The sequence below is a fragment of the Chrysemys picta genome, chromosome 4, assembly GCF_011386835.1.
Source record: "Chrysemys picta bellii isolate R12L10 chromosome 4, ASM1138683v2, whole genome shotgun sequence".
Classification (NCBI taxonomy): Eukaryota; Metazoa; Chordata; order Testudines; family Emydidae; genus Chrysemys; species Chrysemys picta.
In genome coordinates, this window is record NC_088794.1 from 153,006,797 (window position 1) to 153,025,347 (window position 18,551).

An 18,551-nucleotide genomic window follows, 5' to 3' on the forward strand; every position below is an offset into this window, starting at 1 on the left:
AGAACCCCTGCTTTAGACAGATGTTCCAAACCTAGGGTGACCAGATGTCCCGATTTTATAGAGACAGTCCCGATTTTTGGGTCTTTTTTCTTATATAAGTTCCTATTACCCCCCCCCCCCCCACCCCGATTTCTCACATTTGCTGTCTGGTCAACCTATCCAAACCTCAACTAGCTGTCAGCAGGGCTCCAAGTTTTCAGTGATTCTATAGACATCAATGTAACTCAGCAAGCCATGGAAACAAAAATTTCACACAAAACTAGGCTAGCATTTGAACTTTTAAAAACAGACTTTGAGAAAAAGCCATGATCTGTTAGCATCTGCATTACAAGCTGTGTCAGTAGTAACACTCAGAAGGTGTAAATCATTATTTGAGTGCTAAGTGCTGGACAAGCAATATTCATCTACTAGCTTGATTGTAATGCAAGTAAGAGGAATGTACCTTTGTAGCTAGGTAGCGCTGCTCTTTAAAAGGATTTTACAAGACATAACACTATTTTAAAAAATCTAATTAGAAAGTTTCACAATATTAGTGCTCTCAAGACTTACTCATCTTTATTTTTTCCTCTCAACTAGTTGATGACATGGCACAATCACAACTGGCCACAAAAATTGCCAGAGCTGCAGAGTCCCCATGCTCTGATTGTCCCTAACTTGTGACTGCAGAAGTCAGGGCTGGATCACTCAATAATTGCCCTGTTCTGTTCATTCCTTCTGAAGCATCTGGCCCTACCCACTGTCAAGAGATGTGCTAGATGGACCACTGGTCTAACCCAATATGGCTATTCTTATGTCCCCTTTTTAAGTGACTAGAATTCTACATGCATAAAGCACAGAGATTTGAGAACTGAAGTCAGAGCTTGTACCCTTCAGAACGAACATGGCCCAGTAGAAATCCAGAAGCACTGTCTTGAAACAATACCTGCTAGGGACTGAAATACAACTTTAAATTCAAGACTGGAATCAGAGGACAATGCGTTAATTCATCCTTCTATGCATTTTGGGAAAAAGGATGTACTCACCTCCTGCTCTACGTACTGCAGCAGATATACCCAACCTGTGAAATCCTGGGAATTCTCCTCTACTACTTTCCAGAACTTCTCATATTCAGGAGGGAAATGAGCCTCAACATCAGTCGTGTGTAAACTTTGAATATTTGGTATTCCACTCTCTTGTGTGGTCTCCTCATTTACATCAGGAGAGCTATCAGGGGACTGTTCCATCTCTGTGACACTCATAATCTCTGTACTGAAGTCCGTAAGCTGCTCTCCTGTAAAGTTCGTAAGCTGCTCTCCTGCTGCGACAGTGCTGTTGACTGTGTTGTCATTACTTAGGTTACAGTCATCCTCTGTATGATCTGAGTTCTGCATAGCTGCTGTTAATGTTGTTCTGTTGAATGATATCCTGTGGAAATACAGATTAAAGGTTACTATCTTCCAGATGCCAGTACAATTTAGCTGTCAATTTTTAAATTGTCCTACTTGGTGTAGCAAAACATTTCAGGTAATTCAATTGAACTACAGGAAGAACGTAATTTTAAAAGATGTATACTCCATTCCATTTGATTGTAAAAACATATCCTCGTTTAAAAGTAAAACATTATTAAATAACCAATAAACTGGCATGTTGTCTCTGATGAAATGAAAAGGATTGCTCGGCAGCTCCCTGCACGTAAAAGAGCTGGTAATTGTGGTAATTTAAAAAATACAATCCAGTATTTTTTAAATTAACTGGATTTAATATGAATCTTCTGTACTGCTATGTAAAACCAAAGAAGAAAGTTCACAGAAGCCTGCCAGAGACAAAAAGGATTTTAACCAACAATCAAATAATCTCTAGCTGTGCAACATGACTGGCCATGGATTAATCCAAGTTAGATAAATAATTATACTTGAATGAAGGAAGTGTCATAGCGATGTTGGTCACAGTACTACCTCACCTATCTTTTATTGGACAAACTTACGTTAGTGAGAGAGACAAGTTTTCAAGTTTACACAGAGCTAACCTGAAGAAGAGCTCTGTGTAAGCTCGAAAGATTTTTCTCACCAACAGAAGTTAGTCCAATAAAAGATATTACCTTACCCACCTTATCTCTCTAGTTATACTTGAACAGTTTACTTTCAACCATCTGAGAAAGCATCCTAAGTGCCTCACACATTCATCTGCTTTGTCACAAACTTAGACTTTCCACATTCACTAGCACCATTCATATTTACAGAAACACTGACAGTGATGGGCATTTCTAGATTTTTGGGGAGAGTCAGATGCAAAATCTTTTGTAAATATCCCATGTAGCTATCCAGGTATTAGAACCAACCACTGCAATTTCCTTGTAAGAGGTTGAGTTATTTTACCCTGTTTAAAATATCTGTTTATGTCAATTTACTACTGCTCGTTAATACAGAATACTACATTCCAGTTACACCCCAAAGTATATCATCAACTGTAACTTCTAGATGAATTGGCTCAAACTATGATTTCACCAAGAAAAAAATTACCATCATCAGCAACACGGTCCGTCAGGATTCAAGATGGCTAAACAGGATCAAACAACATAGGGTCGCAAAAAAGATTCGGTCCAGACCCTGCCACAAAGACTTTCTTCCAGGCAAAAGTCACAAGACAGAAGCTTCTCCCTAGTCCTCCAGGAGGGATTCATCCATCCTCCCACTCTGCATCCTTGACACTCCTGCCAAGTGAAGCAGCCCAAACCAACAGACACTTGCCGAGCACAACTCAGCGGCATGGTGCATCATTGCCTGCTGTTCTCTCTGCGCTGCATCCAAGCCCCTTACAAGAGAGGTCTAGATCCCAAGGATCCTGCATTTATCTTTCTCTGAACTCAATGGGAGAAGAACCCAATCAGCTCCCTAGTAATAATGGATTTTATCACTACAGTTTCATAGATTCCAAAGCCAGGAGGGACCAGTGCGGTCATCTAGTCTGACCTCCTGTATAATACAGGCCAGAGAACTGCCCCAAAATAATTCCTAGAGCAGTTTTTAGAAAAAGTCCAATCTTGATTTAAAAATTCAGAGTGATGGAGAATCCACCTCAACGCTTGGTAAATTGTTTCTTAATTACTTTCACCATTAAGAATGTATGCCTTTGTCTAGCTTCAACTTCAGGCATTAGATTGTTATACCTTTCTCTGCTAGATTGAAAAACACATTATTAAATGTGTTTCCCATTTACAGACTTACAGATTAATCAAGTCACCCTTTAACCTTCTCTTTGTTAGCCTAAACAGATTGCGCTCCTTGAGTCAATCACGATAAAGCATCTTTCCTAAACCTTCCATCATTATTATTAACAGAATGGGGCTCTTCTCTGAACCCTCTCCAATTTATCAACATCCTTGTTGAACAGTGGGCACCAGAACTTCATTATATACCATTCCCCCACTTTTTGTGTCTTCTGAGAACTTTCAGTGATGGTTTTATGTTTTCTTCCAGCTCACTGATAAAAACGTTAAACAGCCATGGGGTCAAGATCTGATCCTTTCAGGACCCCACTGGAAACACGCCCCATTCAAGGACTGTTCCCCCGTTCAATTAAAGCAGATGCATTTTCTCCTATGCTACCTCATCCTCAACAAGAATTGCGTAACTAATATGGCTCTCGTCTAAGATAGGAACTCCAGATATTGTCCAGGCTCAGTTTTCTATACCTATCTTTTCAGTCTGAGGGACCTTTCCTTCCTTCACATTCACAATCCCTGCCCAATCCTTCAAAGCGGCTGTGGATTTTATACCAGCCTGATGGTAACAAACATGACTCCAAAACCTGCAATTAGGGGGTGATGCTCCGACTTCCTAGGTCCAAAGCATTGGGGGGGGGGGGGGTGAAATCGGTCTACAAATTTTAACTGAGGGCTTGTCTATACATACAGCACTGTCGCTGTGCTGCTGTAGCGTTTAGTGAAGATGCTACCTATGCCAACGGGAGAGACTCTCCCATCGGCGTAGGTACTCCACCTCCCCAAGAGTCAGTAGCTATGTCAACAGGAGAAGCCCTCCTGTCAACATAAAGCTGTCCACACCAGGCGCTCGGTTAATATACCCGCATCACTCAGGGGTGTGGATTTCCACACCCCTGAGCGACACAGTTATAGTGACAGAAGTCTGTAGTGTAGACCAACCCTGAGTTTGTAACCAGGCTATAACAAAAATTAACACGTTGTTCCTAACACTGCAGCTATACTATGTTTCCAACCGATTTATCAGCAAGGGAGTACCAACTGCATAGGTAACCAGGTTCTAGATAGGACTGTCAACCACATACATACAACTGGGCGGCAAGTCCTACCACCTCTCAGGTCCTTTCTGTGGGAAAATATTCCAGTCATCCTCTGCACATTCAAAATGAAATCTAAAACCCACTTCTTGAACGTAGAATTCCTGTGACTGGGGAGGGAGAAACAAAAATCTGTGTGTTCAATAAGTAAATGCTCAGATACCATGTTGAGAAGTACAGGAGAAAAAGCCTAGACAAAAAGCATACTGCACCAGTGGAGAAACACTGAGTCCCGTGTCCCCAGCACCAGCAGCTGAGACTGTGTGAGACAGCTGCCCAAATTTCCCAGAAAGCATCAACACAAATCCGACTGTGCCAAGTAGTGTGAAAAGGCAGACGTGGTTGATACATGGCATACCAGAAAAGGACTGCTTTTTGGATTCTCTGAACAGTGTTCCATGGAACTGTCAAATGAGTATGTCTAAACCTGACCACACTTACAATGATTCTGTCTATGGTGAATATAAGCAAATGTCTGCCATGTACCGGTATACATCACTGCATTACTGACTGGGCCAGATAGTCAGCCACAATACTTACGATTGTTAGTATAAGATAACTGTATTTTTCATTTTAAAGCTCCTTGTTTCTCTTGCCTGTATAAGACTGCATGTATCCTTCACCTTGTGTATTTTGTCTACATGAGTTAGCATGTCAGCAAGTTTTAAAAGAAGTGAAATTATCTCTGGGAGGGACTACCATACAGTCGTGTAGTAGAGACAGTTAACAGCATGGAGCTGACAGCTTTTTTTCATAAGACTCTAGAAAAACATTTCAGCCCTTATCCTCCACGCCCCTTTCAAAAGGCCTGTATTTTAAGCTGAGGTCACAGGAATCACACTCAGGTGGTTAGAGGCCAAGCTCTTTCTGCCCTTGCCATGGACCATGCTGGAGAACTGCAAATTACAGACACGCAGGCTGAATGAATTGATAGCCGTGCTTTTGTGTCCTCCCTGGAAAAAACCTCGATACCAGAAGCATCAAGCAAAGGCCCAGCTAGGCTGCACTTTTGGGCAAGAGTGCGGGAGAAAAGCACTGTGTTCATGTAAACTCTCAGTCAGTCCTCAGTTTCTGAGAAAAGAGCCTTTGAGTCAAACTGCACCCCAAAAGGGAGAGTAAGATCCCCAAAGAAGACTGCAATAAAAGGCACTTGGCACAGGCAGGAAGTGGCTGCTTTACAAACCAGAAGTGAACTGGAATTCACAGAGGTACCAGGTGTATCATGTCACCAAGCGTTGCCACAGAAAAAAGATTAGTAACCATATCTGGAGAAGAGGAAATTGATGAATATGCTGTAGTGAGGGACAGAGCAGTAGATTCTGTTTGAGAAATATGATAATATATTGTGTTGCAGAATTGATATATGCTAATGTAATTAAAGCCTATTGCACATATACACACAGGCAGCTATTGCAATGCATAGTTAAGAATGCAAAAGTTGGAAACTGTTTTATTTGTGCAACCCCAATATTTTATTAACATTGGGGATGAAGGTGTCACATCAACGGGGGGGGGGGGGGGGGTTGTCTTGTTTCAGAAAAACTTAGAAAAAAGGATTAATTCCACAAAATGTTAAAGCTTTGTTGACTCGCAACAAATGGTCAATAACACATGTAAATTCCCTAATACATAATTATATGGCTATACACTGTTAGAATGCCATGTCCCACCACCCCTAAGAGATCCACTGGACGAAGTCCCTCTCCCGCAAACTTAAGGAACTTTAACTACAACTAGTGCCATCCCATGCACCTTATATATTGTGCCACTACCCTCCCTAAGGATCCTCAATATCCCAACAAGGTCCACGGGGACTGAGCCAACAGTTCCTATGTAGCCCTATTCTCAGTCCTCAATATGCTTTTCACCATGAAGCTAAGCTCACCATGCATGCATGCACAATGAAGCCTTTTACATGCATATTTTACAAAACAGCTAAAAGTTCACACAAGGTGTATTGCATGTGATCGTCAAAGGTTCATAACTCAATCAATTCTCTTCAGAACAAAGGCATTTCCAAGTAAGGATGGTAACGCCATGATAAGTTTCACTTTCAACTCGCTTTCAGGGTATTTAAAGCTGTAGAATGTCCACAATGTTCACACATGGGTTGGGGTTTTGGGTGGGGGTTTTTTTTTTTGGGGGGGGGGGTTGTTTTGTTTATTTTGAAATTGGAAAAGTATTTTTTAACTCTCCCCATAATCAAAAGTGACTACACCATTTTTGCCTAAACAAGGAAAAACAAGGGGTAAACTAAAACGTGAGCACGCTTAACTGTAGTGGTCATTCCCTCTCTTTCTGCAGTGTTGCAAACCAGCTTGCTGGTTAGGGGTTATTAGTAAGGGTACTCAGGATTACCACCTTATTTACATAATGGTCTAGGAAAGCATTACTTCAGTAACATCTTCCAAATGGCTTGAAATACACATGCTATTTGTAAAATTCTCAATCATAAGGGTTCCTGGCATCAAAAAGAGCACATATTGTAATGTAAAAAACCTTTGAGAAAAATGCAGCATTTGTATGATAGAAATAGCTCTATAAAATTGCATTACTACACTGCACAGCATACTATACCATATCTATTACAGTATAAGACTTCTGTAGAAGATGGTCAATCTATTAAGAGACTGATCACTAAGTTTCCAATTTGCCAATACATAGCATACTCGAGTGATTTAGCAATTTCAACTGCAATTATATTAACTTCAGTTTTAAAAATTAGTAGTAGTGAACTAAGCCATCATATTCTTTTATAAGTGCTTAAAATCTACTTACCATTTTATTTTTAACTTGCAAAATGAGAGTAGACAAGTGCCGAGGCGGAGCAGTGGCTTACCAGCAGAGCAGGAGCTCAAGTTTTGGTAGTGGGAGATCAACCTCTCTGTGGAGCTCACAGAGAGGGAGAGGAAGCCAATAAATATATGGAGCAGAGAGATTCTCCTCTTGTTTTTGGTGATGAGATTCACTACTGTGCACCATTTGAGCTGATATATGGCTTTCATCACCACCAGAACAGCTCAAACAACTCATCAGAACTTGGCTTGGAGTAATTAATATCCACAGCGTCCAATATATTTTAGAGTAAAACTTATTCTTTGAAATTACACAGCAATTAGACTATTACACTGTAGTTTTCCTTTAAAACGTTTAACATCATCTGTGCTGCTGCATTAGAACACTAACATCCTATAATATATACATTCTGGAAGCAGATTTCTTTTGGTGAGTTCCAGAGATGTGCCTTTTCTTCACACATGGTCCCCATGCTTCTGTAGCTATGTGGTACCAGTTACTACTGAGAAGCTGCTGACTTTGGGACTAAAAAGGCCATTTTGAGAGAAATAAAACTCACTTGCAAAATCAATAATTTTATTAAGCTTTAAAATGATCTCATTCATGAATTTTTAAAGAATCTCCACTGTATCTAATATTACCCTGCAAGAATGCAAATACAGTCTCTGTAGTAATTATTTCTTCTTCCATACAGTGACATTTTCCCTTTGTTTAAGGAGAAAAATTGTTTAACAATACTATCAAGAATGTCAAAAAGCTACACAAATAGAATTTGTTGATGAAGTGAAAAATTACTGCACATTCTGCTATAGAGTGGACTAAAACACACAGTAGGTCCTACATAATATCACCTATTAAAAGTTTATCTGGGATTAATTCCACCTCAACACACACACAAAGGTATTTAGTGTATGCAGAATACTCATAATATTGCTTAGGTCTCTTGAAAATATCCATTCAGTACTGAGATCAATTTAAAAATATCACTGCAAATCAAAGTGGAATTTCAAGGGGAAGTTGAATGTTTGACCATTCCTTTCCAACAAGTAATGAAGTAGTAACACTTTGAACTGTCAGTACAGTACAGACTGTATTGTTAAATGGAAATAGAGGTTACCAGTGGGAGCTTGAATAGACAATCTTAGCAAACTCAAAAAATAATTTGTTTGGTAAGTGGTTAGAAGAGTGCAGTTTATAACAGGAGTGGCCAAACTGCAGCTCCTGAGCCACATGCGACTGGAAGAGCCCTCCCCGCCTCCCCATTCTCCAGGGGGGGAGGGGCACAAGGGGGGTGGCGAGGGCAAGCTCCAGATCTCTGCCTTGCAGCAGAGTGGTGGGAAGGGGCGGGGGTCTTGGGGCTTCAGCCTGCGGGGCACACCTGCCAGGGCTTGGGCTTCTGCAGGAGCAGAGCCCCGACAGGTGCCTCCAGGGGGGCAGAAGCCCTGAGCCCCGGCAGGCCCATCCCAGCTCTCCAACTTGTGAGGATTGTCCTCTGCGGCTCAGAGAATCAGCACGTTTGGCTACCCCCTACCGCGTTCCCCAGCCACCCCCCAGCCCTCCTCAATTCCCCCCTGTTCCCCAGGTACCCCCTTGTTACCCCCCCACTTCCCCAGCCACCCCCCATCCCTCCTCAATTCCCCCCCGTTCCCCAGGCACCCCCTCGCTACCCTCCCCGTTCCCCAGCCGCCCCCAGCCCTCCTCAATTCCCCCCCGTTCCCCAGGCACCCCCCTCGCTACCCCCCCGTTCCCCAGCCCTCCTCAATTCCCCCCCGTTCCCCAGGCACCCCCTTGTTACCCCCCGCTTCCCCAGCCACCCCCCAGCCCTCCCCAATTCCCCCCCATTCCCCAGGCACCCCCTCATTACCCCCCGCTTCCCTCCCGTTCCCCAGCCACCCCCATCCCTCCTCAATTCCCCCCCCCATTCCCCAGGCACCCCCTCGTTACCCTCCCCGTTCCCCAGCCACCCCCAGCCCTCCTCAATTCCCCCCGTTCCCCAGGCACCCCCTTGTTAGCCCCCCGCGCTTCCCCAGCCACCCCCCAGCCCTCCTCAATTCCCCCCCATTCCCCAGGCACCCCCTCGTTACCCCCCGTTCCCCATCCCTCCTCAATTCCCCCCGGTCCCCAGCCCTCCTCAATGGCCCCCGTTCCCCAGGCGCGCCCCCGCCGCGCCCGCTCCCCGCGCGCCCCTGCCGAGGCTCACACCGCACTGAGGAGGCTGCTCCCGCGCGCCCCAGCCCAGCACTGACCTGGCGCGAGGTTCTCTGCCATAGGCCCGTTGCGGCCACACCGATTCTACCAGACCCTTCTGGAGTGCGCACTACGCATGCGTGCCAGCCATTCCGAAACGTGACTGGGCATGCGCCACCACCCCGAAAGGCGAAAGGAAATCGCTACGCATGCGCCGAAGGCCACAGGCAGACGCGGCGCGCCGCCTGTCCCACAGAAGGCATGCGCCAGCGCCCTCGACCTTTGCTGTGCGCATGCGCCATCCCAACGCGGGGCTTAGCTACTGGCTCGGCCGAGGGGAAGGTCAGGCTGTGGCTCCGCCCCTCGCGGTGGCCGGCCTCAGGCGGCGGTGCTGCACGTGCCGCGCCTACGGGTCGACGTGTCCCCTCGCGCCAGGGCGGCCCCCTCAGTCCTCGCCTCCGCTCGCGCCAGCCCCCGGCTCCGCTCCGGCCAGGCCGCCCCCAGCTCTCGCCTCTGCTCCCGCCAGCCCCGCGTCCGATTCTGTTCCCCCCGCCTCCCCCCAGCCCTCGCCAGCTCTCCCTCCCCCCTCCCCGACTCTGTTCCCCCAGCTCTCGCCAGCCCCTCCTCCCCCAGCCCGGCTCTGCTCCCGCCAGCCCCCCTCCCGCTCACGCCAGCCCCCCCTCCCTGGCTCTGCTCCCCCCGCCCCCCCCACCCTCGCCAGCCCCCCTCCCCGACTAGGGTGACCAGACAGCAAATGTGAAAAATCGGGAAGGGGGTGGGCGGTAATAGGAGCCTATATAAGAAAAAGACCCAAAAATCGGGACTGTCCCTATAAAATCGGGACATCTGGTCACCCTATCCCCGACTTTGTTCCCCCCAGCTCTCGCCAGCCCCTCCTCCCCGGCTCTGCTCCGCCAGCCCCCCGCCCAACTCTGTTCCCCCAGTTCTCGCCAGCCCCTCCTCTGCTCCCCCTGCCCTCCTCCCAGCCCGGCTCTGCTCCCCCCAGGCCACCCCAAAGCGAGGGCCCCAGTTTGCTCTTACTACATGGCCACTGCCCTTCCACCTATCCCCATCAAGCGAGCTCCCAGCAGCAGCCAGTGCAGGGCCCATCCCCGTGACCCAGGTTCCCCTCATGCTGTGTTCTTGGGCTGCTCGGTATGGGGCAGATTCATCTCCCCCAACTCTTAATTCACATATTAGGTTATTTCCAACCGCACGTATTCAAAAGCCATGACCTGAAGGCACCCTCTCCTGCACCCCAAATCCTGAGTTTGATCTAAAAATCCTGAGATTTTAAAATTCTGGGTTTTCTAGTTGCAAACTGCTTTGGGGGCAACGGGACTCTTGGAACCAAGCTTTTCTCTGCAGTCATATGGAGCAAGGGTTCTGGGAAAAAACACTCAACTACTGCAGTCTGCTGATAAAACTGAAAACTGGGCAACAGTAATAGTTAGCCTTCCACACCCCCAGAGGTGTTGTGCCCACTGTTTGTCATGCTGACCAGTAGTTTCATTGTTTGCCTGTAATCTCCCCATTAGGTTGTCATCTTTCTTATACCCTGTTTCCCTGAAAATAAGACAGTGTCTTATATTAATTTTTGCTCCCAAAGATGCGCTAGGTCTTATTTTCAGGGGATGTCTTATTTTTCAGAAATGAAAAATGCCTTATTATCGGTGGATGCCTTATTATCGGGGAGGTCTTATTATCGGGGGGATGCCTTATATTACAACGAGAGGCAAAACTGTAAGTAGGCCTTATTTTCGGAGGATGTCTTATTTTCGGGGAAACAGGGTACTTAGGTTGTAAGCCCTTTTGGACAAGGGCTGCATTTTTAAGAATATAAGAAAGGCCATACTGAGTCAGACCAATGGTCCATTTAGCCCAGTATCCTGTTTTGCCACAGTGGCCACTGCCAGCCACTTCATAGGGAATTAGCAGAACAGGTAATCAAGTGATCCATCCCCCTGTCGCCCATTACCAGCTTCTGGCAAACAGGCTAGGGACACTTCAGAGCATGGTTTTGCATCCCTGCCCATCCTGGCTAATAGCCATTGATGGACCTATCTTCCATGAACTTATCTAGTTCTTTTTTGAATCTTTTATAGTCTTGGCCTTCACAACAACCTCTGACAACAAGTTCCACACGTTGACTGTGTGTTGTATGAAGAAATACTTCCTTTTGTTTGATTTAGACGTAGTGCCAATTGATTTCATTTCATAACCCCTAGTTTTTGAGAAGTAAATAACACTTCCTTATTTACTTTCTTCACACCAGTCATGATTTTATAGACCTCTATGATATCTCCCCTTAGTCGTCTCTTGGCCGAGCTTTAATGTTCCAGTCTTATTAATCTCTTCTCATATGGCAGCCGTTCCATGCCCCTAATAATTTTGTTGCCCCTTTCTGAACCTTTTCCAATTCCAATATATCTTTTCTGAGATGAGGCAACCAGATCTGCAAGCAATATTCAAGATATGGGCATACCATGGATTTATATAGAGGCAAGGTGATATTTACTGTCTTATCTATCCCTTTCCTAATGATTCCCAACATTCTATTTGCTTTTTTGACGGCTGCTGCACATTGAGCGGATGTTTTCAGAGAACTATCCACAATGACTCCAAGATCTCTTTCTTGAGCAGTAACAGCTAATTCAGACCATTTTTGTTGTTTCTGTACAGTACCTAACAATGAGCCCCCATCGGTGACTGGGGACCTTAGCTACTACAACAATACAAATACTAATAGCAGTTAACGGAACATTTGGATGGCTGTATGTACAGCTGGCAGTGGGTGATGTGTGGCCAGTAGGATGCTGGTTCATACTCTTCCCTGCTCCCACTCCCCTTGGAAGTAAACATTCATTAAGAGCTGAGAGGCTTGTGTTACGTAGCTAAAAGTGGGGAATTAAAATCCTGTCAGAAATAATATCTACAACTAATTTTCCACACAATTTAGCTCCAGCTAGATCTGTAACTGATGTGGACCACAAAAGAACTATTCATACGGTTTTCTTGAGCTCACAATTTGAGGGGGAAAATACAGTTTTACACTTTTAACCATCTTACTGTTTAGCACTATTGCTCATGAAACAGAACCTTGCTTCATGGTAACATTCACCCCTCATGATACCCAGTGTAAAGCAGAACTTTACAGATAACATTAGTCTTTGTTGCATGTTTAGTTGTCCATAAATGATTTTTCTTTTTCATCCAACAAAAGGGAGAGAGTTTGAGTGAAACATCATGTCACAATTTTACAGAAATAAATCCATTTATTTTTTATAACATTCCTTTTTCTTTTTAAAATGAGTACAGTACTTGTAGCTGAAGAACTCTGAAAAAAAAGCTACTGAAGACCTGGCACTATGTTGTTGAGAATTACACACCTGGGCTGAGAGATAACACCTTTATAAATATTTGACAGATAAAGATTAAATTTAGTGTTTTTAAACAAAACTACGGAAGTTACATTCACCACCTGGTATTTTTTGAAGACAAATGTGTATTTCAAAATCTGTAAAATTTATTCATTTCCTAAATTTTTGTCATCATGCTTCATTATAACCTGTTAAAATTTTACATCTGTGCAGCTGATTATGCCCAACTGTCAAACAAATGTTAATCAATGTAACAGGAGCAATAGCAAGCTAATACTGCACAATCATAAGTGGACTGATTTAAGAAATACATATTTTTCACAAATGTCACGCAAACCCCTGTTCTTGGTACCATATACATCACTCAAGGATTTTTTCCACTTACATAAGTAAGGCTAAGTGAGAAAACATGTCAGAACATGATTACATAATAAAAAGTATATTATTCATTACAAATTTCATATCTATTATTACATACAGGGTACTGTGCTGTAATTTCTAAAGAAGAGTGCAAATGAGCAGGACTGACTTCTCTTTAAAGACCTTAGATACTTCCATGTGGCCTGCAAGCAACACTGGTGAGGACAGTTCATGAGTGTTATACTGATTTGGTGTACATATGCTGGTACAGGACAGTGAGGTGCTCTACAGGTTGTCAATAAAGGCAGCCATTCTAGTTTTCTACATGAAAGTGCAGGCACTGTGAAAAAGCAACTTTAGAATTGTTTCACTTGTCTTCATGTAAACATTTATCAGTCTGTCATATAGTGTATGTATTGATTGATCTACACACACATACACACCGTTTATTTTAGGTAGCTACATCAAGAAATTCTTCTAAATTCTTTTTGATGTGTGGTGGCTGAGATGCAGCCTGGATTAACAGGCTTTGACCCATTTGTGCAAAAAGTGCTTTTGATAATTTAGCTGTAGCTGTCCGAATATTTCCTCCAGCTCCGGGTAGCGATCCACTGTTTGTCATGTTTCCTAAGAGATGCCATAGGACAACTAAAACTTTCTGCTCTATAGCATGAGGCTTCCGTGGGTATAGCTCCATAACAAGATCTGAAAGAATTAAGAGAACACAATACAACCGTAATTACCATGATGTAGTATATTATTTGTATTTTGTTTGCAAATACGATGACATCTATGAAGCCAATTTAAATAGTATCGCTTGTAAATCATCGCCCCCTCAGAGGCTTTTTACGTTTTTTAAAAGTTATATCCATCTACCACAAGTTAATAATTGTGACCATTCATTAAAAAATGTCAGATAAACCTAGAAAAGGGGACACATTTTGAGGTAGGGTTCTTAGAACTTCCTTTTCTCATCAGTATTGCAGTTTGAGTGTTAGGATAACTGACAGCGTGCTGGACAACAGCAGCTCTACCGGCACGCTGACCACTGGATCACCAATTAAACCACTCCCAAGTAAGCCTCAGCAGTAAAGCTCAGCCTAATTGATTGGGATGGTCCAGAAGAGCCCAAAAGGCTAATTAGCCCATTACCCAAGGGGTAGAAAAGGCACAGGAAGGAAGTGCTCAGAGAGAAAGAAAGACTGCCAGGTTTTTCAGGGTCAGAGCCCACTGCATGGGCTATGTGCACGATTTCTGTGGCTGCAGGGCACATCTTGCCAAATGCGATACTATTGCTGTATGACAAACATAACCACTTGCATCAAGAAGGGAGTTTGGCAAATGAGAATAGAATACAAGTAAAAGTGAACTTGCAAAGCAATATGTAACTTTACCAGCAAGCTTTTCAGTCATGTCTTGTTTTGCTTTTCCATTCAAAAACTGGGCCTTTGTGCAGAATGGTTGGAGAAGCAAGTAATTATCTAAATTCAAAGAATAAAATGTTAAAAACCATCAGAATAATCACATTTATACAATAGAAAAGTATGTAGACAAGTTAAAATGACTTTATAAAATAAAATCTTCAGTTCACAATTTATTCAAATAAAACCACTGAACCAAAGAGACTTAAGGTAGAAAGTCTTTTTTTTCACTGAAGATCAAAGGATTATTTTAACTTGTGAATTTTTATGAATAGCTACAGGAGAACTGATTTCTTGTAAGGACTAACTACTACATACTGCAGAGAGTTAGAAATGTACAAGGCCATGAACATCTACCTTCCTGCCCATTGGCCTAGTCTTCAAAGTTGCTTAACACTTTTAAATTCTATAAAAGTCATTACAGTTAGGGGCACTCAGCCATCTCAGCAGGTGCACCTCAATTTGCAGGACTGGGCCCTTCCTGTGTTATATAAGCTGACCTACAGCAACATTGTTGCATCAGTTTATGCACGGTGTAGGATTGATCAGGGCAAACTGCCTAAGTGATGGGAATGTGCAAAGTGAAAAAGGAAATGGATAGCCTCTGTTTTTTCATACTTCTCAAAAGTCACCAAAGTCAATCTACGCTGAGCTTATCGATATACTTAAACCCTCTCCTACACACCACACATATACAATGGCTTGGTAGAAACAGTTTTATAAAGACTGGCTACTTCAAACAGTTAATTACCTAAATGTTGACAAAGAGCTTGAATAACATTTGTGGCAGCAGCATAGATCCCTGGATTCTTGGAGTTCAGGTTGTTGTCTACCATGGCTGGAATCAACATGTTGATAACAGGTGATAAGTTATCTTTCAGCAAAGGAATCATCTTGTACATTGTCTCTAGAGCTACCTGATTTACTTTGCTGTTGGAGTCATGTAAGCGAGACTTGAAAGCGTCAAAGATCTGAAAAAGTGTACAAATATCACAGGAGTTAGAGAAGTTTCCTGTTTTCTCACACATTATTTGAGTAACTTGAGTTGTGCACTTTACTCAAATAAGACTTTGATGTCATCTGGGATTTTATCCTTTTTACCAAGGTAAAATGGAGTTTGATATTTTTATACTGTATATAGTTCAATTTTATCTCAGTTCATATGTATTCTAGTCATTCCCAGACAACACAATAAGGTTACACTAGCCTTCTGTAACTTTTGATCTGATAGCCGTATTTTCTGTGCTACTGATTTTTTTAAACAAGGCTACCCATTCAGACTGAATCCCTAGATTTTGCATGAGAAGAGTAGAGTGTCCCCCTCCCATAGCATTTTAGAGCCATGTTTGTGCAGTGTTTAGCACAGTGGGGCTTGGTCTATAATTTCAACCCCTGCATGCTACGACAACACAAATGATAAGGAATAAGTACGCCAAAGTGGTTTTTGCCTTCCTGAAGCAAAGACAAAACAGAAACAATAACTATTTCTATTTATAGACTTAAGGCCAGAAGAGATTATTATGATCACCTATTCCAGTGGTCCTCAACAAGGGGTACGTGTACCCTTTGGGATACGCCAAGCTATTCCTCATCTAGATATTTGCCTAATTTTACAACAGGCTACATAAAAAGCACTAGCGAAGTCAGTACAAACTAAAATTTCATACAGACACTGACTTGTTTATACCACTCTATATACTATACACTGAAATGTAAGTACAATATTTATATTCCAATTGACTTATTTTAGAATGATATGGTAAAAATGAGAAAGCAAGCAATTTTTCAGTAATGTGCGCTGTGACACATTTGTATTGTTATGTCTGATTTTGTAAGCAAGTAGTTTTTAAGTGAAACTTGGGGGTACACAAGACAAATCAGACTCCTGAAAGGGGTACAGTAGTCCGGAAAGGTTAAGAGCCACTGTTCTAGTCTGACCTCCTGCATAACACAGAACCTCACTTAGTAATTTCTGTATCAAACCCACAATTTTTGTTTGAGCTAAAGCGTCTCTGGGACACTGACAAAACAGCCAACTTGTGGGTGACCCATAACAACTTAACAAGAGGCACTGAAATGTAATCAAGACAATCTATTTGTATGTGGATTTCAAAGAGATGTACTAGACCAGAATTATTAACCCATTTATTTGTAGTAATAGAAATCAAGGGTAGATGCTAAGTGTATGTGTCTGTGTTTACCAGTATCTTGTTAGAAGCTTAACAATCGAATTAGCTGTAGATGCTAAATCCTGTTCCTATCTTATAATTAGGGTTGTCAAGTGATTAAAAAAAATAATTGTGATTAATCGCACAATAAAAAAAATTAATCATGATTAATCACACTGTTAAACAATAAAAGAATACCATTTATTTAAATGTTTTTGGATGTTTTCTACATTTTCAAATATATTGGGATTTCAATTACAGCACAGAACACAAAGTGTACAGTGCTCACTTTATATTTATGTTTTATTACAAATATTTGTGCTATAAAAAACAAAATAGTATTTTTCAATTCACCTCATACAAGTACTGAGTACAATCTCTTTATCATGAAAGCTGAACTTACAAATGTAGAATTATGTAGAAAAAAATATAAATTATGTATATTTGTATATATATATATATATATATATATATATATATATACATACATACACACACACAAATATACATTATTATATACATATATAATAATGTATATAAAATAAAACAATGTAAAACTTTAGAGCCTACAAGTTCACTCAGTCCTACTTCTTGTTCACTTAGCTACTCAGACAAACAAGCTTGTTTACATTTTCAGGAAATAATGCTGCCCGCTTCTTGTTTCCAATGTTACCTGAAAAGTGAGAACACATGGCACTGTTGTCGCAGGTGTTGCAAAATATTTACGTGCCAGATGCATTAAAGATTCATATGTCCCTTCATGCTTCAACCACCATTCTAGAGGACATGCGTCCATGCTAATGAGGGGTTCTGCTCAATAACTATCCAAAGCAGTGCAGACCGATGCATGTTCACTTTCATCATCATGAGTCAGATGCCACCAGCAGAAGGTTGATTTTATTTTTTGGTGGTTCGGGTTCTGTAGTTTCCACATCAGAGTGTTGATCTTTTAAGACTTCTGAAAGCATGCGCCACACCTCGTCCCTCTCAGATTTTGAAAGGTACTTCAGATTCTTAAACCTTGGGTTGAGTACTGTAGCTATCTTTAGAAATCTCACATTGGTACCTTCTTTGCATTTTGTAAAATCTGCAGTGAAACTGTTCTTAAAACGACCAACAGGTGCTGGGTCATCATCTGAGACGGCTATAACATGAAATCTATGCAGAATGCGGGTAAAACAGAGCAGGAGACATACTATTCTCCCCCAAGGAGTTCAGTCACAAATTTAATTAACACATTATTTGTTTAACAAGCATCAGCAGCAGGGAAGCATGTCCTCTGGAATGGTGGCCAAAGCATGAAAGGGCATACGAATGTTTAGCATATCTGGCATGTAAATATTTTGCAATGCCGGCTACAAAAGTGCCATGCGAACGCCTGTACTCACTTTCAGTTGACACTGTAACTAAGAAGCCAGCAGCATTATCTCCCGTAAATGTAAACAAACTTATCTGTCTTAGTGATTGGCTGAACAAGAAGTAGGACTGAGTGGAGTTGTAGGCTCTAAAGTTTTACATTATTTTGGTTTTGAGTGCAGTTATGTAACAACAAAATCTACATTTGTAAGTTGCACTTTCATGATAAAGAGATTGCACTACAGTATTGTATGAGGTGAACTGAAAAATACTATTTCCTTTGCTTATCATTTTTACAGTGCAAGTATTTGTAATAAAAATAATATAAAGTGAGCACTGTACACTTTCTATTCTGTGTTGTAACTGAAATCAATATATTTGAAAATGTAGAAAAACATCCAAAAATATTTAATAAATTTCAATTGGTATTCTATTGTTTAACAGTGCGATTAAAACTCTTATTAATTGCGATTAATTTTTTTGAGTTAATCGTGAGTTAACTGCGATTAATTGACAGCCCCACTTATAATGCTTCGTTACTGTATTCTATGGACTTCGAAATCAAAAGGGGATATTATCATTTAGAT

General features: G+C 42.1%; 2 protein-coding genes across 17 annotated transcripts in view; both read right to left on the reverse strand.

Moving 5' to 3' along the window:
* The window catches only part of PRPF39 (pre-mRNA processing factor 39), a 38,824-nt gene extending 29,298 nt beyond the window's left edge, over positions 1-9,526 (reverse strand). For 2 of the 9 annotated variants that reach the window (XM_065594027.1, XM_065594026.1), the window contains exons 1-2: positions 9,339-9,476; positions 1,023-1,404 (exon numbers count right to left, since the gene is read on the reverse strand). In XM_065594027.1, coding sequence (XP_065450099.1) covers positions 1,023-1,370 — 348 coding nt within the window. In that variant the 5' untranslated portion in view covers positions 1,371-1,404; positions 9,339-9,476. Of the gene's footprint in view, positions 1-1,022; positions 1,405-7,074; positions 8,354-9,338 lie in introns of those variants that run through there. The other 7 variants (XM_065594033.1, XM_065594029.1, XM_008171634.4 and 4 more) reach the window with 5 other exon arrangements.
* A 3,008-nt stretch (positions 9,527-12,534) lies between these two features.
* TOGARAM1 (TOG array regulator of axonemal microtubules 1) overlaps positions 12,535-18,551 on the reverse strand; it is a 68,063-nt gene continuing 62,046 nt past the window's right edge. For all 8 annotated transcript variants that reach the window (XR_010600844.1, XR_010600845.1, XR_010600843.1 and 5 more), the window contains 3 exons: positions 15,192-15,411; positions 14,414-14,500; positions 12,535-13,724 (listed from right to left, as the gene is read on the reverse strand). Coding sequence is in view for 5 of the 8 variants with exons in the window: in XM_008171636.3 (XP_008169858.3) it covers positions 13,471-13,724; positions 14,414-14,500; positions 15,192-15,411 (561 nt within the window). In the remaining 3 variants the exon portion in view is untranslated. The remainder of the gene's footprint in view (positions 13,725-14,413; positions 14,501-15,191; positions 15,412-18,551) is intronic.